Here is a 21,771-nt window from a genome sequence, read left to right as displayed (position 1 = left end):
ATAAGGTGCCACATAATAGGCTTGCCAGCAAAGTTGAAGCCCATGGAATAAAAGGGACAGTGGCAGCATGGATACGAAATTGGCGAAGTGACAGGAAACAGAGTAGTGGTGTATGGTTGTTTATCGGACTGGAGGAAGGTATACAGTGGTGTTCCCCAGGGGTTGGTACTAGGACCACTACTTTTCTTGGTATATATTAATGACTTGGATGTGGGTGTACAGGGCACAATTTAAAAATTTGCAGTTGACACAAAACTTGGAAGTAAAGTGAACAGCGAGGAGGATAGTGATAGGCTTCAAGAAAACAGACAGGCTGGTGAAATGGGCGGACACATGGCAGATGAAATTTAATGCAAAAAAGTGCGAAGTGATACATTTTGGTAGGAAGAACGAGGAGAGGCAATATCAACTAAAGGGTACAATTCTAAAGGTGGTGCATGAACAGAGACATCTGGGGGTGTCTGTGCACAAATCATTGAAGGTGGCATGGCAGGTTGAGAAAGCGGTTTTAAAAAAGCATACGGGATCCTGGGCTTCATAAATAGAGGCATAGCGTACAGAAGCAAGGATGTTATGATGAACCTTTATAAAACACTGGTTCGGCCTCAACTGGAGCAGTGTGTCCAATTATGAGCACCGCAGTTTAGGAAGGACGTGAAGGCCTTAGAGAGGGTGCAGAAAAGATTTACGAGAATGATTCCAGGGATGAGGGACTTTAGTTACGTGGATAGACTAGAGAAGCTGGGGTTATTCTCCTTAGAGTAGAGAAGGTTGAGAGAGAAGGTTGAGAGGAGATTTGATAGAGATGTTCAAAATCATGAGAGGTCTAGACACTGGATAAAGAGAAACTGTCCCCATTGGTGGAAAGGTCGAGAACCAGAGGACACAGATTTAAGTTGATTGGCAAAAGTACCAAAGGCGACACGAGGAGAAACCTTTTTATGCGGCAAGCGGTTAGGATCTGGAATGCACTGCCTGAAAGGGTGGTAGAGGCAGACCCAATCATGGCTTTCAAAAGTGAATTGGTAAGTACCTGAAGGCAAAAAAATTGAAGGGCTACAGGGATAGGGTGGGCGACTGGGACTAGCTGACCTGTTCTTGCAGAGTGCCGGCACGGGCTCAACGGGCCTAATGGCCTCCTTCTGTGTTGTAACAATTCTATGATTCTACGTTGCTGTTTGTTGGAGCTTGCTGTGCACAAATTGGCTGCTGCGTTTCCTACAGTGCAACAGTGACTATTAAAGTATTTCTTGGCTGTAAAGCGCTTTGGGATATCTGGAGGTCATGAAAGGCGCTATATAAATGCAAGTCTTTTTTTTAAGTTAGCAAAAGAAATAGAAGTTCAATTGTTATGTTTTATAAAGAGAAATCTTGTATAACAGGCCTCCTAATAGAGACCATCCTTACTTAGACACCTAAACATGGCATGACTTTGCTCAGTGCTGGTTCCCAGCATCAACCCATCTCACCACTCCAACTGTGAATTTCACCTCTAAAATTATATATTTTAAAATAGTTCTTTAGGTATTCCACATCATATTGTGAGTTGAATGGGTATTGTGAGAAGAATTAAGATTCAACTGAACAATACCCGTGGAACTGACCATTAATAACTGGGGAAGAACATAAATTTGAAGAAGAAACTAAAGCTACATGGTCAGGAATTTTGGTGTATGAGACGGTAAAGCGGGTAGAATCACATCTACATTTACCTACAATCAAATTTGCACTGAGAGATGGGGGAAAAAGAAATCTTACCTTTTCACTAAGTATTCCCAGTTGAGTCGTGTCCAATCCCAAGCCATAGTTTTCCCATATTTGTTGTACGAAATGTACTGGATAACAGTGAACAGATCCTGACTCTTAATGAGACTTTCATTTTTAAGATAGCTTAAGAACCTGTATTACAAAGCAAGAGAAATTTGAAAATTTTGAAGAAGTGAACATTTTTTATGATCAGTCAATTCAACACATGGGAAACCCATCACAATGCATAGAAAATAGAACTTTTGAATTTTTTTTTTTTTTTTTTTTTTTTTTTTTTGAGAAGACCGATTCTTGCGAAGCTAATTACGGGTATATTTTTGAAACTTTTATAGGTTTTATTGGCGGCTTGGGCACTGGGCAGGATTTCTGTGATTTGTAGTTGAAATGGCTTGAGGGCCTAATTGCCCCATTCGGCCCCAATTTACATGTATTCCTGAGGCCCCCCCCACCTGCCAGTGATGGGAGCCTCGACCAACTCCGAACAGTGTGCCATTAAAATGGCAGCGGGCTGAAGAACAGGTCGGAAGGCAAAAGAAACTTTGAAAAAAAAAGTCTCACCCACTTTCCGCCTGATTTTTGAGTGGGCCTGGAAAACGGCAGGCCGCGCTGCCGTACAAAACAGGCAGGGGCCTTCTTTAAATATTTCAATTGAAGTGCTACCCCCACTGTAGGATCCCAACGTGATTTTCATGCACCAAATGGGCAGAGCGTGGGTGGCGCACACCAGCCCATTGGTCCCTGGCATGTAACGGCCTAATCAGTGGTCCTTCGAGCTGCAGGCTGCTTCAAAAACCAGACAAAATGTTTTTTTCTTTTCTTTTTGCGGGGCCAGGAAGAGCAGGAGTGCCCGATCACCACAGCAAACTAAAAATCGGCTCCCTGATATATATTTGTTGCCTTATTCTGCACCATCTCAAGAGCAATAATATACTAACTACAGCATGATGACCAGTACTAGACACAGTTCCCCAGATAGAATCTAACCGATCAGTCACGGGCGCAGCCCCATCAGGGTCTTACTTTCTAGAATTTAGGCAAAAATCTTTCATTAGTTGAGTTATTCCTTCCAGTTTATGAACTGGTAAAAATTTTTTAATAAATGTTATAAAGTAGGTCAATAGAATGGGTAGTGATCCATGCAAATGGATGCAATATTGTAACTACCTGTCCAAAAGCCAAACATCCTCCACTGAAGCCAGTCCATACAGAAGCTTGTCCTTCTCCTGAGCAAGAGGTGTTTCCTGGTACTTCTTAAGCATAAATTCCCATGAAGACAGTTTCCCTGACCTTTGCATCCCATAACGGTACACAATCAGACGCAAATTTGGTGGTATCCTGGATTTAAAAAAAAAAAAATGATTTTAAATGGTTACCAAAAGTTTCTCTTCATTTTTCCTTCCATCAAATTTAGATTATTCTTAATAGCTGGTATTTAATGCAAAAGACAGTGGGGGGGGGGGGGAACTTTAACTCCCCCACAATGAGCAGGAGAGTGTTGGGGGTTAAAATTTTTAAATCGTGTAACGCGACACCAACCCATACACACCTGATGCCATTTTTACAGTGGGTTGCATAGCGTGTCTGTGCCCTGCTCTCAAGAGGCGGGACACTTCATTATATTTAAATCAGGCTCCCACAGGGCAGTTGCATTTAAATTTAATGCTGGCCAGCCGACTTTCCCAGGGCTCAGGAAACCTGGCAGCTAAATGGAGACGGGAGCATCCAGATCATGCAGGTAAGTGCTTTTTATAATACTGCTTGTGAGCCAGTCGGAGCAGGGTGCCCATCCGCGCCCCCCAAAGCAAATCTTCTGCTGCGGTCGGCCGACCCCCCCATCCACCCCCTCCAAACCCGTAATCCCAAGACTTAATGCCCTGCGATCTTTCCCTCCCGCTCCAGATTGCCTGTCTGAGCCCCCGTTATGCCTCGCGATCTTTGCCGAATACCGGGGACCGTCTCTGACTGCAGCTTTCCCGCCCAGCAGCAAGCTAGCCTGTCAATCTGGCCAGCTGCTGGGCTGGAAACAGAATTTTAAAAAATGACAATGAGATCCTGCCGTCAAATTTGGCAGGACCTCCACGTGCCTGGATTTCCGGGTTCCCCTCCCACTACAGTGCTCCCCGCACCCTCCCCAAAAATATCAGGCCAGTATATTCACCTAGCTCTTGTCATCCATGCGTCAAATAATTGGGACGCCTTGTTTAATGCTTCTGCATCTCCCATCCGGCATGCAAGTCCCAAAGCATCTTCTCTCAATAACCTGTGCATACACCAAAATTAATCTTGTGGATTAGTTTATATAATGCAATAGATGGTGTGATTCATAATTGTTTTACAAGTAACAATTGCAAACCTTTCCAAATGGGATCCTGTATCATTCCATCCAACTTTGTCTGTAATGGGTTTAACCTGCTTCCTCCAATAACCCTACAAAAGTAAAAATGGCAATTTATCTTCATTGTCAAGGAAAACATGCATGCCAAATATTTCAGACTTTTTAAAAAAAAATCGTTCAACGTAGTCATTTCAGCTCACCTGGAACTCCAAGTAAAGAATGTTATCGCCCTGTAGCATGTCCCGAATATATGCACTGGATGAAATTGCTTTCGACCAAGGCAAATATTCCATTTCATTCTTCAGATATTTTGTCATGTTTAAAGCTACAGAGTAGTTTAAGAGAGTCGCTCTGCAAAAAGGCAAAAGGTTAAAGGAATAGTAATTAGAGTTCAGGCTCCATTACATTTTACTCATGCCCAGCGGAAAGGTTGACTTTGAGAGTCACTGGCAGTGTCCTAGAGATGTTACATGCTGTCTGGAGGTCTTTTTGTAGGAACAAGTCAAAGTTTAGCTGTCTATTAATGTAGTAAGTAAATAAAATTTGAGAGGATGAAAGTACTCACTTCAAAAAAAAACTAAATTGGTGATTAATGTGCTCATCAGAAGAAACATTGATATTCAACTTCGGCGGGGACACAAAATTGGCAGCAGCAGATCGGCCACCATTATATACCGCGTCCAGTTTTCCTTTCTATTATCCCTGCTTTTCTATTTCAGATCCCCACTGTCAGCATCAAACACTCCCACTTCAGGTACAGCAGAGCCAGTTTCAGAGCAATGCTCTCTTAACCATGCCACAATAATGGGATAAAGCTTCTGTAAAGTCTGTAGGTATTATGGCGAATTAATACACAGACTACAAGAGTAACTTTAACAGGACTTTACTATTCGAAGGTCAGGGCGAATCTGCCCAATAAATCCTGACACAGCACTTATATACCGGTGTTACAGTATACAGCAGCCAAGATAAAGTAGTACCACACCTAAAATAGTTCTCTTAAAGGTAGAACAGTTACATACACTACAATCCTCCCTTTTTAGCTTACAACATACTTATTCCCCATTAAACATAACAACATAACATATATCCAACTTCATGTTAAAACAGTTCACAGATGTAGTCTCTGCGGAAACAGTTCACAGATTCAGTCTCTGCGGATGCGCCTTCCGTGCTTCTTGACTCGGTCCTGACAACACCTCAGTGGTGTAGCAGTTCCCTGTGGTGTAGTCGGTTCACGTTGCTGGAGTGACTCATCCAATAGTCCTTCACTGGACTTAACAGCTTGAACTTCCGTCCTTCTGAACCAGCATTGTTGGCTTGTAAAAACTTGAGTACCTTGGGAAGTTTTTCTACTTCCAAACTGATTTGGCTCCGTTCGAAGGGACCCCGTGCGTGATCTAGTAGTGATGATGATGGTCCAGATGATCATCATCTTCTGCTTCGTCTTTTCCTTTTCTGCTTCTTGGAGACTCTCTGGGCTCCACTGTCAGCTGCCAGCTGCATGCACAGTTCCTCCTTCTCGTCCTCCTTTTTCCATAGTAGCGCCACCATCTCCCGATGTTCCTTAGACTTTTTGTGATTCTTCATGGTTTCTGCACTTTGGGAGTTTTCATCACAAGCTGGGCAGAACAGGTCATCGTAATATTCGATGTCGTCCAACAGGTCATGGTAATATTCGGTGTCATCTTGAGCTAGGCCAGTGAGAGGGTCTTCTATTTCCTCCATACCCAGCTGGACATTAGCCAGCTTTTGTTCCAAATCCAGACATCTTTCCTGAAGAGACTTCTTCAGGCGTTCAGCTTCATCCAGCTTTTTCTGGGCTTCCTGCAAGTCTTTTACTAATGACGTCATTTGTGATTTCAATACTTCAACTTCATTCGGAGATTGGTTGATCGGACTATTCAATCCCTCTACTGCAGCAGCTGTTTCAACCTTCTGTTGTTCAACATTGACGTGAGTCAGCGTACTTTTGGCATCCAAGGGTTGCTCTGCTGCCATCTTCTCAGTCTGTGTTGCAACCTCAGCTATTTCAATAACTTTTGGGAGCTCCAAACCCCTCTCCTTTGAAGATTTAAACTCCTGTTCAATTTGTTCCCATTTCAGAGTCTTGTCCTTCAGCATATGAAAGAGTTGGCTGACCGTTAACTCTTCTGACCTCATACGTTTCCCAGTAGCTGCAGGGCTGTTTATAACCTTGCCCTGGGGCTCCTTTGCCGTTTCTACTTCGCCATCATCCGCAGCCTCCACCATTCGAATTTCCCCACTTGAATCGTCCGGTGACGCTGCACCCAACTTCAGTAGGAGCTCGGAGTTCATGGCGACCAAATCAGTCTTTTCTGCCTGCAATCCGCTAACAAGCGCTTTCAGTTGCTGAACCTCTTGCTCCACCAGATTAAAGCACGCACCTTCTGAAACTGAATCAGCTTTGATTCGTTTGGCCTCCTTGCCCCGACGGTTTGTGTGCTCCTGCTCCCTTTTCTCCCTCAGCTGTTTCTGTTGTCTTTCCAGATTCTCCCACTCTGTGTCACAGAACTTTTTCATTGCTTTCATCTCTTGTTCGAGACGGCAACTCAATTGTTCTAATTGCTGTTGTAATTTGAAATGGAGTTGAGTTCGAGCCCGGTGTTCCTCAGAATTGTGCATATCTGTAAACTGGACAGACGCAGAATTCTCTGTCAAACTATGTTGTTGTTGTTCAGTGGAATTCTGTTCTGAAACTTTGTTCTCCTCTGAAGCATAAGCATTTATGCACTCCTTCGTTTTTCCAACCTTAGTCAGCAAGTCCATTTTAAACTTGTCTTTCGCACCTGGGCTGGTCTTATCGTCATCCGTTTCAGAGTCTGAGCTGATTGTCTTCACCGAGTTCTCACTCATTATTGCTTTTAAATAGTGCCATTCCATGTTTATTTCCCAGATCCACTCCCGTCCCAGAAGTGGTGGACCTCCCTCAGGTAGTACATATAAATACATTCCTTGGTGTTCTTTGCCCCTGTCTCTCACCTTGACTTTTATCTTTCCCATGGGGTATACTTTCTGCCCCGTGTATGTCTGCAATACGATCTTGGTATCTCTCAAGGGTATGTGTGAGAATAGCCGGTTGTAATCCCTTCGATTTATGACTGATAGGGCTGATCCTGTGTCCAATTCCATTTTCACTTGGACTCCGGCTATTTTTAGCATGACCCAGATAGTTTGCAGGTCAGCTTCCTTACTCACATTGTGAATTCTCAGACTACCCAGTTCCTGAACGGTTGGGTCTGAATCCGAATTCTGTTCATCTGAACTCTTCTCAGCCACCTTGTGTACCTTATTGTACTTTTCCTGCGGTGACTTTTTTTTGTTGTTGTTGGTCTTCTTTCCTGACCGGCATACCTTAGCTATGTGACCAAGTTTGCCACATTTTCTACATTCCTGGTTTTTAAACCAGCATTGGTTCTGGTCGTGTGTTGTCTTCCCACAATGATAACATTTCGATGTACCCGAAGTAATTTGATCCACACTGAGTACCGCTGCCTTCAGCTGCATTTCCGCTGTGCCTCTCGCTGCGGCTTCGTGCGATGCTGCAATAAGGACAGCCTTATCAAGTGTGAGATTGTTCTCTTCTAGCAGTCGCTTTTGTGTTCCTTCCTTCGACAACCCGCACACGAACTTGTCTCTCAATGCCTGTCAGATTTTCCCCAAACTGGCAGTATTTCGTTAGTCTACGCAGTTCGACCAAGTACTCCGCGTTGCTTTCCTCTTTCCGTTGCGTTCTCGCATAGAATTTGAATCGTTCCGCCAACATCAGTGGTGTGGGGTTCAAATGATCCTTCAGGACAGCAACAATATTAGCGAAAGTCTGATCCGCCGGTTTAGCTGGTGATAGAAGATGCTTCAATAGCCCGTATGTCTTTGCCCCCATTGCGTTTAATAAGGTGAGAGCTTTATCATCATCTGCTATCTTATTGGCCTCACAATATATCTCGATACGTTCTACGTACGTGGCCCAATCTTCCACCTCAGAATCGAAGTTGTTGATGTTACCATGCTTAGGCATCTTCACTATCTCTCACTATCTTTCTGCGAAACAAACACGAAATTTTTCTTTAACTTTTTTTTTCAAAATGGTGGTTTCCCGCGCTTGTCTTCTTCCCCCGCCCACTTTCAAAATGGCGGTTTCCCGCTTCTGTCGTCTTCCCCGCCTACTGGCGGCTTCCCGCGTTTCTTCCCCTGGCGGGAGGGGTAAGCTTTTCCCTCGGGCGACGACCGCTGGCTTTCGGGGTTCGCAGCCTGCGCGTCAGCTTCAGTGCATTCCTTGTTCCCTTTTCTCGGCAGGGCAACCGGCGCTGGGTACAACCCGTTGACGGCGAACAGTTTCAGCCGCTGGCTGGATCTCGCTCAGTCTCCCTCGCTCGGGCTCTGTTTCTCCCGCTCGCTCGGGCTCTGTCTCTCCCTCAGCGGCTTCCAATCGCGCCTCCCAGCCCTCTCGCAGTCCGGTGCTTTCCTCCCCAGCTGCGGCTGAGTTCTCCGTGATTTATTTATTTTTATATCTTCCCACGCCTTACGATCCCGGTCGCAGCGCTTCGTGGCCTCGGTCGCTGCCCGGCCTTTTTCACTCCAATCGCGCCTCCCAGCCCTCTCGCAGTCCGGTGCTTTCCTCCCCGGCTGCGGCTGAGTTCCCCGCGGTTTATTTATTTTTATATCTTCCCGCGCCTTACGATCCCGGTCGCAGCGCCTCGTGGCCTCGGTAGCTGCCCGGCCTTTTTCGCCGGTCGCGGTCTAGCTGTCTCACGACGCCGTTGCGTCTCCCAGCCCGCTTGTACCGCGGCTTCCGTGCTCCACGCTGCCCCAGTCTCAGCGCCTCTGGGCCCGACTTCTGTCTGGCTCCTTTCCCCCGACCGTGGTCGAGTTCACCGCCCTTATCCTCCGTTTATTTTTTTATTTTCCCTTTACTCACAGTCGCCGTGGCCGACTTGCTTCTCGCGCTGATCGGTTCACTCACCACCGTGGCAGAAGGGACAATCAGTGCCTGTTGCTGATGGAAGGCTTCGTGTCTGAATTCTTCCTTCTTCCTTGCTCTGCAGACTCGAGTTTTCTCTCAGCAGAACGACGAGGGCGGGTGCCTCTTCTCGACGCTCGTTAACTGCTTCGGAAGTATTGTTGCCGCAGGGTAAGATCGAACTCGTCGCCACTGTAAAGTCTGTAGGTATTATGGCGAATTAATACACAGACTACAAGAGTAACTTTAACAGGACTTTACTATTCGAAGGTCAGGGCGAATCTGCCAATAAATCCTGACACAGCACTTATATACCGGTGTGGTCACCGTCGGTATTACAGTATACAGCAGCCAAGATAAAGTAGTGCCACACCTAAAATAGTTCTCTTAAAGGTGAACGGTTACATACACTACAGCTTCCTATGTTAGTAACATTGTAACCATAGCAGAAAAATTTCCTATTTCTACTAACATCATACACTTTCAAAAACAACTTTGATGATTTATCTAGAAATTGTGATCGGAGGAAATCTTGTCCCAACATGCCATAATTTCAACCTCTGGTACACAAGCATGATATTCCCATTTCTCCGAGCAGCCATACTTGTGATCAAAGAGGACTGGAGGGTTGCCAATGTAACAGCATGTTCAAAAAAAATAACCCAGTAACGATAGACCAGTTAACCTAACATTAGTAGTGGGTGAGCTTCTAGAGGCCATATGGGATCAACTTAATATTCACCTTGAAAGAAATGGGTTTATTAAAGACAGCCAGCATGGATTTGTAAAAGTCAAGTTTTGTCTGACAAATCAAGTTCTTTGACGAAATAACAGAGTGGATTGAGAAATCAAATGCAGTGGATGTTGTGTACATGGATTTTCAAAAGCTGTTTGATATAGGAGGCTTGTTGATAAAATTAAGGCACGTGGTATCAAAGGGAATATGGTAGCAGGGATACGAAGTTAATTAAAGGACTGAAAATAGAGTAGTGGTTAATAAATGTTTTTGGTCTGGAGGGATGTAAATAGTGGTGTTCCCCAGGGATCAGTGCTCTCCTCTCAATTTGTAAATGATCTGGACTGGTGTATATCAAGGATCAAATTTTGCAGATTGCACAAAAATAGGGAGTGTAGTTTACTGTGAAGAGGACTCTAAATGAATTCAGGAGGACAAAGATAGGTTAGTAGATTGGCCAGATGTTAGATGAAATTTAATGGGATACATTCCTGGATGAACGATAAATAGAAATATACACCAACAAGTGGTAAATCAGCCATGATTTAATTGAATAGCAGAACAGGCTTGAGGAGCTGAATGGCCTACTCCTGTTGCTACATTCCTTTGAGTGCAAAAGCAGACACTTAGAAATTCAGATATAGAAATGTTTAAAAGAGGACAAGTGGATAAAACTAGGGAAGAAAATCATATGTAACCCTAACTTTTATAAATAGAGGCATTGAGTAAAAAACAATAAAAGAGGTAATGCTAAACTCAATAAAGTAAATAGCTTGATAAGATAAATAGCAAAAAAAATTCTACTGTAGGGTGAATTGATAATGGGAGGGCACAAACTTATCATTACTAATCTACTTATTTATATTAATTAATGACAGAGGGTTGTTAGGACATGGACTATTTTACCAAAAACAGTGGTGGAAGCAGAATACATAACAGCTTTTAAAAGCAAAGTGCATAAATATTTGAAATATATATACTTTTTTTTTTTAAGGGTATGCGGAAAAGGCAGGCAAGGGGACTAAGTGGACAACACTTTCAGAGAGCCAGCTCAGGTGCAAGGAGCTGAATGAGCTCGGAGAGACTTTCACTGTTGGCCGCCCATTTCTCACCAGGAAAATGGGCGACTGGCAGTTGAAAGTCTGGTGGGGACCTTGTGCACCCATTTCCCGCCTGAATCAACTTTCAGGCAGGCCTTTAAAATGCATAAACTAGACGGGAAGCTGTTTAGATGTGCAAATTGGTGTTCTACACCTGTTTAGGACCCTGATTGACACTTTTAAAGGGGAAATGGGCAAAGCATACACAGTGCTCGTCAGTCCCATCTCTCCAGATGACGGGAGGCCTATCCGGCAGTCCTTCAGGGACCTCTGGAGGTCTCTCCCAAAAGGTAAGATTAAAAAAAAAAGATTTTTTGGGACCAGGAATGTTTCTCCAGGCTCCACAAAAATCTTCTGACTCGTTCTTGCAATGTCCCCGGTATCTGCTGTGTGCAGTAGCTGGCCGATTTCCCTCCCTAGAAAACCTAGTTGGCGCCTGCAGCTCACCAAGAAAATGTTAATGAGGCGCAAACCTGGAGGGGGTTTGGGCCTCCCGGCTGCTTCATTAGTTAGGCACCACTGATAGTGTCCATTCAGCGCCCAACCCGAAAATCCGATACCCCCAATTAGCACCAATTTAGTTTTGTGTTGTGGGCCTTTGCCAACTAGGAATTGAGTTGAAACTTTTCAACACTTGTAGCCTAGATTTGAATCAAAGTCCTAGGGGCAGTAGGACAGGATGATCACCCATTGCATCACCCAGTTCCTTCTCTGAAAATATTTTCTTTCAAAATTCAAGAGGTAAATTACTCAAAACACTTACCTTCCAAGTGAAAACGCGTCATCAATGAATCCCGTACGATCAGCAAGTGAAAAGAGCTAAATGGAGAAGCAGATGTTATACAGAATTTTGTAAGCACAGAGCTCTCTTTAAAGAAACTATACAGTTCCTAGTACAGATTGAGTGTCCAAAATCCGGAATCCGGAACAATTGGTGGCAGGATCGTCCAGAATCTGTCAAATGTTCCGGAATCCGGAAATCTGGATTTTGGACGCTCAACCTGTACTTCAAAAAGCCATGAACTTTTGTTGTCTTTTTTTTTAAAATCCTATGAAAAATGCGAGTGATGCAATAAAAGTTTAGTGTTCTGTTTTATCCTCCTTAATCAGCACAGCTCCACTAAGTGTTTCCGCTAGGCTGCGGCCACGGCACCACGCCGCCCTGGTGGCCTAGTGTGGACCATCGGATGCTCTGCAGAGCTCGCAGCATCCCGCCCCTTTAACAGAAGGGGAGGGGCGGAGAAACACGTCAGCGCTACGCGGAGCAGCCCAGGCATTTCCGGACCAGAATGTGTTTCTGATGTCCAAAGTCCGGAAACACCCGAGCCCAGGTTGCGATATTTCCGGACTTCGGACATCAGAAATGCATTCCGAAGTCCGGAAAAACACGAAAACCGGCTCGGCCTCAGTCCCGAGGTTGCCGGATTCAGGACGCTCAACCTGTATTTACACATTGGAACCTAAAACTAAAGAAAGGACAATCAGTCTTACCGTATGATTAATTATCAGCTGATTGATGATTTGATCCCAGGTTGGTGCTTCATACTGCACACGATAGAACCCAACATGGTCTGTGTTTATTTTCAGTAATCCATCAGTTACGTTATACTTTAAGTTAATACCTAAGTATTTATCAAATAAGAACAGTAAATAAACTATTGTTACCTGCATTGTAACAAAACATACAAGCTGGACCGGTGCCATGTCTATACTGAGCAAAAGGCTTCTTTTCATGTAGAAAACTCTTAGTTCTCTCTTGCTCTGCCTTCTTCTGTCAGCAAGTTCTGTCCTTTCCTAATTCATTAATTCACCAATAGATATTAATGCTACTATTTTAAGATCACAACTGCTGCTGCCTGCAAGATTTACTTTTTCTTGCCCTTCCTCCTTACCGTCTACGGCCAAGATTTGCTGAACGGTTCTCCAGCCTTCTGAAACTGGCTACGCTAAGCTTCATGAAAGTAGCTTAGAGATGACTTTCACTCTAATTTTCCTTCCCTCTTGTGGGGAGGAAACCACTCAGTGATGCCAAAGAGTGGCACAGCTCAGATATTGAGTCACTTTTATAATGTTGTTAGTTCTCCAGGAGAGCACCAATCTCATCTCTCTACTGTACCTGTGCACCATTAGTCTCCAATGAATGGCCAATCGGGAGAGGCCTGCATTTTTCCTTACCTCCAACTCCGTTCTTCAGACCTACAAAAAGTTGGGTCACAGACACGGTTGGAGACATGAAGGGGAAGTTTAACTCCCAGACAGGAAAGCCTAGGGAGTAGCCGGCCTGTCTGTGACCATAGAAATAAAAACAATTCTGACATGTTAGGGGTCATTTAGTGAGTTGACACTCCCAGGGGGAAGCCCCATCTGCTGGGAGCTCACATTGGTAATTTAGGTTCGCTGCATGCCTGGACTTCTGGGGTAGAGTTTCAATTTCCCACCCGGGTGTTGCAGGTTGGCCGTCCGTTATAGAAACCACCTGATTATCATTTCCATGCCCGGCTGTGTACTTTATTCAGCATTTTCTGCTTTTATTTCAGATTTCCAGCATTTACAATTTTTGGTTTTATCAAAAGCCTGCAGTTTGGAGTCCCACCTTTCCTTCATCTCAAACATACCTGCTGGATCTGACCGGTTGAAAAGTGCTGTTCCATTTTTTCCACCCAGTGTGTGCCACTGTATGGGGATATTCCATCGGTAGCTGAAATTGAAAAAAAGATTCAGTATTTTATGAGGTTTGTCGTACTGTTTTACCATAGCATTATGCTCCTCTGAACTTCTGTCTCTTGTGCTATCTGTGCTCCAATACACTGCTGTACACACACTTCCTCCTCACTACATATCCACCTTGCTGAAATCAAAGCCTAGATTGTCTGATCAGGGGAAAATCCAACTGGAGATGGGAGCACCATAACCATATGAACATATGCAAATGACAGACAGGAAAAGACCAGCGGGTCCATCAAGCAACTTATGTACAGCATAATTCCCTCCCCCGCCCCCCGCCCCCCACCCCTTCCAACTCCCCAACCAACCATAACATCTCCTGGGGGGGGGGGGGAAAGGAAAAAATTCAGGCCACTTAGGGGAAAACACTCTGTAAAATTCCTCTTTGAGCCCCAAAGGTGATCGAACAAGTTTTAGAAGACTTTGGTTGTGTCGCTTGCCCACGTAATGTTCAAACATCCAGCATCCCAACATTACTTTTCTGCTTACAGAAAAAAGTGGTGCATAACAGGCAGGTGCAGACCAGAACCAAACAAAGTTCTCCTCATCTTGGACACCTCAAGTAAGTATGAACTGGATATGCTGTGAGTGAAGAACATAGAAGGATTGTGCTGTGGTGAAACTGGAGGCCTTCCTGAAGATCTGGGCTAGTACCATCCTTTTGTTATTGATCCATAATCACTCACTCACACAAAGTGAGCCACCACAACACACTTTGGGGATGATTTTGAGTGCCCTCGTCTGGTGTTAATGGGGTGGTAACAGGCTCAAAATGAGTTTGGTAGTGTTACCATCCTGTGAATACTAGCGATGTGGCTGGCTCAGTTTTAAAGGGGGCTAACCGCTGGGTGTCAATAGGCCCTGGGAGGAGCAAGAGTGTACATTTGGGGCCCACAAAAATAACTTGGGCTGTTTCCACCCAGGGACCCCCACCCTCTGTGATCCCAACCACCAGCCCACCCCCCAAACCAGCTACTTACCTTGCTGGCAGCAGCTCCGGTCCAATTTACAGTCTTCAATCTGGCGAGCTGCATTGGGACGCCTGTTTGGTGCCCTGCACCTCGCTAGCCGAATTTAAATGAGGCTGCAGTCTCAAAATGACAGGCCTCTTTGCTGCTGGAATGGGCAACGGACCCGAGCACTCTGCCTGTTGGCCACTCAAAAGTGAAAATCTACCCCATGGGGGGAATTTTCCCAGCCCCGAGGAGGAGTGTTTGGAGGCGGGACTGCTGGGAAAATGGCAGAAACTGGGAGCGGGTACCAACCCCGCGCCCAACCAGCCTCCGTAACATCTTCCCAGGAGGCGTGTCCCCGAGTCGCGCAGGGACCCATCTCCTCGAGGCAAAAAGGGGATTAGAGCCAATTAACTGCCTGTTAACAGGTAGTTATCAGGCAGTTTTGAGGCTTTTCCCCATTTTACGCCTGCAATTGCAGGCTTCCCGACGGCTGCGAACCTCGCCAGGGTCAGCGAACCGAGCAGTGGGTCTGCGGGGGTGCGAGGAGTTGACGTGTCAGATGTAGAGGTGAGTGATGGGTGCAAGTGTGGACAGGTTAAGTATGAGAGGTGAGTGTAAAGTTTTTTAAAAAGTTTCCTTACCTTTGCTTCTTTCTGCAGGCTTCAACCATTGAGAGGAGGAACCTCCGGATCCTCAACGATAGAGATGACAGAATGGCTGCTGCATTCTCAGATTCAGCAGCCATCTGCTTTCTGCTGAGCAGAAGGGTCTTGGTGAGCCTGTGTGCAAGGGCTCACATTAGAACAGAGATTGTCAGTGTTTGACAGCTTCTCAAAGCTGTCAAACGCTGACAATTCATCTGTCACCGGCTTTCTCTTAATTGGGCAGGGCGGGCTTAACAAGGCCAATCAAGGGAAAATAGCGTGGGTTCGTCATATGTCGCTGGGGGCGGGACTGGAACCCGGAAGGCAGCAGTCCCGCCCCCAACTCATATTGGCTGGCAAAATCCAGCCCTACGAAGTCCATTACCAGAGTCTGTGCCGGCATTTCTGGTGGTTTAACAGAAACGCAGTCCAGCATGGAACACAGGATCTTCTGCTACGGAATACCACTCATGACAGAAGCCCTAAACCAAATCAGATTGCTTCTCAAGCTGCTATAGAGGTCCTGGGACCCAAGCTCCATGAGACTGGCTTGTTCGTTTTCAACATATTGGGGGTTTGGATGGAGAGACTAATTACACAAAGCTTAATTGCCTGTATTGTCCCAGCGATCTGCTGCCATTTAGATCACTGGACATACTGAGAGAGCGCCCAGCAGCAGGGGCATGGCTGAAACCAGCATTGATGAGGCTGCTGGCTCAAGAGCTCCATCACATTCGGCCCCTGCAGTCACTGTTCAAATGGCAGGAAATGTGTTAGAAAGTATGCAGCCACCACAGAAATAGACGTGGCAGATGAGAAGAATTGCAGAGCCATCTCATAACCCAGATCAAGGAGACAGAGGGCCATCTCAATGCCAAGAGCTCTCACTGACATACAGGAGCTAGCTCACTCACTCCTGCCACTTGGACAGCACCTCTATTACCAAGGAGGACAAAAGCAGCAAGATCCTGGGAGCACAATCCCCTCCAAATTCCCTTCCAATTAACGCTGCATACTGACTGGGACATAAATCATCGCTCCTTAAATATCTAGATCAAATTCATGGAATTCCCTACCAGACTCCATCATGGAAGCACCATTAACTCAAGCACTGCAGTTGCTCAAGGAAAAAGCCCACCACCATTTTCTCAGGGCAACTAGGGATGGGCAATAAATGCAGCCTTGCAGCGTTGGCTACATCCCAGGAATAAAAATAGTTTAAAAGGGGTACTAAGTTATGTTCTAGAGCATCCACAACAGACACTGTCACCAAGGCGAACCATCGGGCCAACAAATATTACGTACATATATGTATCGCTTATACATTTGTCGCTTAGAGTATTAAATGTGGCTGCACCTTACTTTAACTGTGTTAAGTAATAGCCGGTGAAAGGAATGGGATCTAATGGTAACTGAATAAGCACCAAGGCTAATATTGGTGAGGGTGCATTTGGCCACTGCACTGTGCACATGTAGAGCACTATGTGCAAACGGGCTTTCATCACTCATTTTAAACAGGCATATTTAGAGCCCAGCTCATTCCAATGAGAATCAAGGGAAATTGCCTGTGAACGAATTTTATATATAATTAAATAGATTTATATATAAAATGAAGCTCTCATCTGTTTTTGCGAGAGCTCCTTAGGCCTGCCTTAAGGCCTAACCAGAGGAGTACATGTGGTGTAGAATGGGCCAAGATTCAGGTAAATGGATCACCACCCAGTTTCCTGACCATGCCCATTCTGCTCCAGCATCAGTGATAGAAACATGAAAATTGACCCGGTTGATCTTAAGCATGTTTAATCATTGGATTAAGTTAGTCTTATAATGTATATTTGAAACCAATTGCAAGAGGTTATAAAGTAATGTATTCAAAACAAGCAAAGCAAATTAGTTATACGCTGGACAGGATGTCTTACTTCAGACTTGAAGGAGGTTGAGTTGGATCTGCTTTTGAGTCCAACAGGAAGCGTTTCTGTGTGAGCTTTGAGAGTGATTCAACATTCAGTACAGGGAAACCCATCTGCCGTGTCCACGTATCCATCACTTCCTTTACAGGCTTACCACTGACCTACAGAAGAAATTAAAATCAATGCTGCACAAGCACAGTGGAAAATTGGGATGAGCACAAGCAACAAATTCTCACACAAAAAGGAGCAAAATAGATAGCCTAAACTGGACCTACCTGAGCGAGGGCGTGCCAGAAGTCATCCGTCTTTGCATTTTGATACTGATGATCCTTGAGGTATTTCTGAAGATATAATGCAGCATTTAAAATATTTTCTTCAGTTATTGTGAACAAATTTTTGCTTTATGGTAAGGCAAGTACTATTTTCCTTCTTGGACTCTCAGGCAAGATGTAGACAATTGATTAGATCTTTGCCACTGCCACTTGGATGACCCTCCTCCATCTGTGCTGGGAATCTGCTGGCCTTAAGTTGGTGTCCCTCGTGACAGCATGACTGATAATGGGAACTCACCATTAGAGGAGTATCAGCACAAACAACCACTGCCTACTGCCACACATAGGATTACATTAGGATATACACAGAAACAGGCCATTTGGTCTAACCAGTCCATGCCGGCATTTCTGCTCCACTCGAGCCTCCTCCCGTCTTTCTTCATCTAAATCTATCAGCATAACCCTCTTTTCCCTTCTTCCTCATATGCTTATCTAGCCTTCCCTTAAATGCATCTATACTATTCACTTCTACCATTCCCTGTGGTAGCGAGTTCCACATTCTCACCACTCTCTGGGTAAAGAAGTTTCTTCTGAAGTCCCTATTTGATTTTTTGGTGACTATCTTATATTGATGGCCTCTCGTTTTGCTCTTACCCACAAGTGGAAACATTCTCTCTCTGTCTACTCTATCAAAACCTATCATAATTTTAAAGACCTCTATTAGGTCACCCCTCAGCCTTCTCTTTTCAAGAAAACAGAGACCCAGCCTGTTCATCCTTTCCTGATAGGTGTACCCTCGCATTTCTGGTATCATCCTTGTAAATCTTCTTGGCACCCTCTCCAGTGCCTCTATATCCTTTTTATAATATGGCGACCAGAATGTTACACAGTACTTCAAGTGTTGTCTAACCGAGGTTCGATACAAGTTTAGCATAACTTCATTACTTTTCTATTCTATCCCTTTAGAAATAAACCCTACTGTTTGGTTTGCTTTTTTATGGCCTTGTTAACCTGTGTCACTACTTTTAGTGATTTGTGTATTTGTACTCAGAGGTCCCTTTGCTCTTCTACCCCATTTAGATTCTTATCTTCCAAGTAATATGTGACCTCCTTATTTTTCCTACCAAAATGTAATACCTCACATTTATCCATGTTGAAATTCATTTGCCAATTAAATGCCCATTCTTCAAGTTTATTAATGTCTTCTTGTAATTTGTTGCAGTCCTCCTCAGTATTGACTATCCTACACCCCGCCCCCCCCCCTGCAATTTGGTGTCATCCGCAAATTTAGAAATTGTGTTTTTGATTCCAAAGTCGAAATCATTAATATTAATTGTGAATTACATTGGTCCCAGCACTGGAACTTGTGCGACTCCACCTTCCACCACTCTGAATAGCTACCCTTTACTTCTACTATCTGCTTTCGGTCTTGAAGCTGGCTAGCTATCCATTCTCCTTATAAAAGCAAAAAACAAAAAATGTACCTGGCATCCCTGCTGAAATTTTTCTGGAGTCATCCAGTCACGCAACATACGTAGAATCGATGCACCCTGCAACCATAAGCACAAGACATGAACAAAACACAGTAGTCCCTTATAGTCTGACCTCTGACTACAGAAAACAATGTTATAGCCCTTACATTAAGGACAACAAAATGAAAATAGGAAATGCAGGAGGAACTTTTTTAAATTTTTTTATAAAACAGATTATTGGCACAGGTGGTGGAACAAGAAACTTGAATGGGTTAGACAGAATTAGACAGGTCCTGGTTAACAAATGGGATTGTTATTAAAAAAGCACCAAGAGAATACTCTGGATAGGTGGGTCTTCTCCTGCCTGAAACTGGTACTATGTTACTATGTTAATAGAAGAACCATAAAGAAAGCTCAACCCAAAGTGCAATAGCTGGGGCCTAATCTAGAATATCTGTTGCTACAATTTTATGGCTCAGCAAATAATTTGAACCTGTCCATCTTCACATAGGCAATGGGTTGAAATTTGGAGTGGAATTTAGTTCCACCAAGATTACACTCCATTTACAGCATCCTTTTAATGCCGGTTGGGGGTCACGTGATGGACCTTCCATCCACCCCCCACCCCATATTCCAAAAGGGTGTGACTGGGAAGTTCCTGAGCTGCCTTGACAACACCTTTATAAAGTCTCAGGGCAACTCATGCAAGACTGCCTTCAGCAGAGCCCCGCTGGTTCCATTGGGAGCTAGAGAAAAGCAATACTCACCCATTAATTGTGCCCTTCCCGAACATTTCTTCCAGCCTTGGAGGGGCATGGAGTCCCTCAGATTTTCCAGGCCTCTGCTGATGCATCTTTGCAGTATCTGCCAGTCCCCGACCATGAACCCATCCCTAAAATTGGGGATGAGGTCTGCATTGGTGCATCTGGGTGGCCATGAGTTCTGCTCCACTGCACTTGCTCTAACAGGCTGAGAACCCACAGATTCCAACGTGACCCACTTGATTTTCGTTGTACTGGAATGAAAATTGGGTGGGTTCTATAAAGAGTGGGTGATCTGTTCTGCCAGATTACTCGTAGCACAGGTGGGCATGTCAGCGGCATGTGACACAATATGGAAGCATGGACTGCTTTTCAAGCTCTCCACCATTTTACCCTGTAGAACAACGATCCATCTTCTCAATTCCATGCTTGGCAACTGACGCTTCAGTGTGTGCACTGGTACCGAGAAGAGCAGACATAGGACATTGAACAACGGACTCCCACAGGGTTCTGTCCTGGCACCCATGTTATTCAATGTTTACACCAGTGACCTGCCCGAAACAGAGTCCCGCAAGTTCGTATACGCTGATGATATTGCCTTGGCCACGTAAAACATGAATCTATCCATCACCGAGGAGACCCTGACCAGTGATTTACAGAGGATGGAGGCCTACTTCTGCCGATGGCGACTTTGGCCAAACCCGCAAAAGACCATCACCTCGACGTTCCACCTCAACACCCATCAAGCAAACCAAGCTTTGAAAGTCTCCTTTTGCGGTGCAGAGATAAACCATGCCAAAAAAAACTCCTATTTAGGAGTCACGCTTGATTGCACCGTCATATAGACAACATCTCCAGAACCTTGGGAAGAAACTCACCGGATCCACATGGGATGCAGATGCTCAAACCCTCCATAAGGCAACATTCGCCCTGGAGTACTCTACAGCGGAGTCTGCTCTCCGGCATGGCTATCAAGTCTGCATGTCAAATCCGCTGATGTCCAGCTGAATTCTACTATGAGAATTATCACCGGTATGCTTTTATCAACACCAACACCTTGGCTGTCTGTGCTTGCAAACATCGCACCACCACACCTACACTGCGAATATGCAATCTCCAGAGAATACAACCACTACACCAGCAAAGACATGCCGATCCAGGCTAACTTGAACGACCTACCATCAACCAGTCTCAAATCTAGAAGGCCATTTTGGACCATCGCCTAAGCCCTTCAGCGATCTCCCCTCAGCCTTGATGACCGATGGCGAAATGCTTGAAAGAACTGCGACATACGGAATGGATTCCTTATAGAGGACCCCACAGTACAACCAGAAAGATCAAACCTTCCTTACAAACAGTGGACAACCATCAACCACCTCAGAACTGGTCATGGTAGATGCTGCCACTTTCTCCATAGATGGAAGATTAAAGCATCCCCATCATGCAACTGTGTAGCTCCTAATCAGACCCTGGAGCACATCACTGAACACTGCCCTCAGAGGAAATTCGCAGGCAGCCTACAAGATATCCAGTGTTACACCAGAAGCTTTGGCCTGGATATTCGACTTAGACATTGACATCTGATTTACTTTGTTACTAACATATGAAAGAAAGAAGACTACCCACGCGGTGAAGAGGAAAATTTACCCCTGGAATCTCTATCCCAATGCCATTACAGATACCTTGGACAAATTGCAAATTAATGAAAGTGAAATATTCTTTCCAATTTCAGTAAATCAGTAACAGCGTGGCATAGACTCACGATTATCACTGGAAGAATGAAGAGGAATGTTTGAAGAAGTATTTCCACACAGAAACTTAGTAGAACATGGATGTATCACCATAAATGGTTACTAAGGCAAAGGTTCTATCATTTAAAATGGAATTGCATAAATATTGAAAAGGAAGAATATAAAAAGAGATGGTGAAAGGGGAGGGAAGCCAATGGAACTAATAATCGGGAGTGATTTAAACTGGGCTACCAACTCACTATCCCCCATTTTACACTATCGCACAAAGTCAAGATCTACCCAGATAAGTTAATGGCTGGAAAATAGCATGCAGCATGTGACCACATTTCCAATGTGCTGACGGGCAAGGACCCCTGCTGGCA

General features: G+C 44.8%; 1 protein-coding gene across 1 annotated transcript in view; it reads right to left on the bottom strand.

Annotated features, from left to right (window-relative positions):
• The window catches only part of enpep (glutamyl aminopeptidase), an 88,701-nt gene that overhangs the window by 21,650 nt on the left and 45,280 nt on the right, over positions 1-21,771 (bottom strand). Inside the window, exons 8-18 of the mRNA XM_085962215.1 lie at positions 18,910-18,975; positions 17,429-17,494; positions 17,163-17,314; positions 13,535-13,617; positions 12,411-12,541; positions 11,683-11,738; positions 4,303-4,453; positions 4,121-4,194; positions 3,926-4,027; positions 2,932-3,102; positions 1,759-1,899 (exon numbers count right to left, since the gene is read on the bottom strand). Coding sequence (XP_085818341.1) covers positions 1,759-1,899; positions 2,932-3,102; positions 3,926-4,027; positions 4,121-4,194; positions 4,303-4,453; positions 11,683-11,738; positions 12,411-12,541; positions 13,535-13,617; positions 17,163-17,314; positions 17,429-17,494; positions 18,910-18,975 — 1,193 coding nt within the window. The remainder of the gene's footprint in view (positions 1-1,758; positions 1,900-2,931; positions 3,103-3,925; positions 4,028-4,120; positions 4,195-4,302; positions 4,454-11,682; positions 11,739-12,410; positions 12,542-13,534; positions 13,618-17,162; positions 17,315-17,428; positions 17,495-18,909; positions 18,976-21,771) is intronic.

This window comes from Somniosus microcephalus, chromosome 2, assembly GCF_052327205.1.
Source record: "Somniosus microcephalus isolate GS21.2 chromosome 2, FLI_Smic_1.0, whole genome shotgun sequence".
Lineage (NCBI taxonomy): Eukaryota > Metazoa > Chordata > Chondrichthyes > Squaliformes > Somniosidae > Somniosus > Somniosus microcephalus.
The sequence above is the reverse complement of the archived record's forward strand: the minus strand, read 5'-3'. Positions and strand labels throughout refer to the sequence as shown.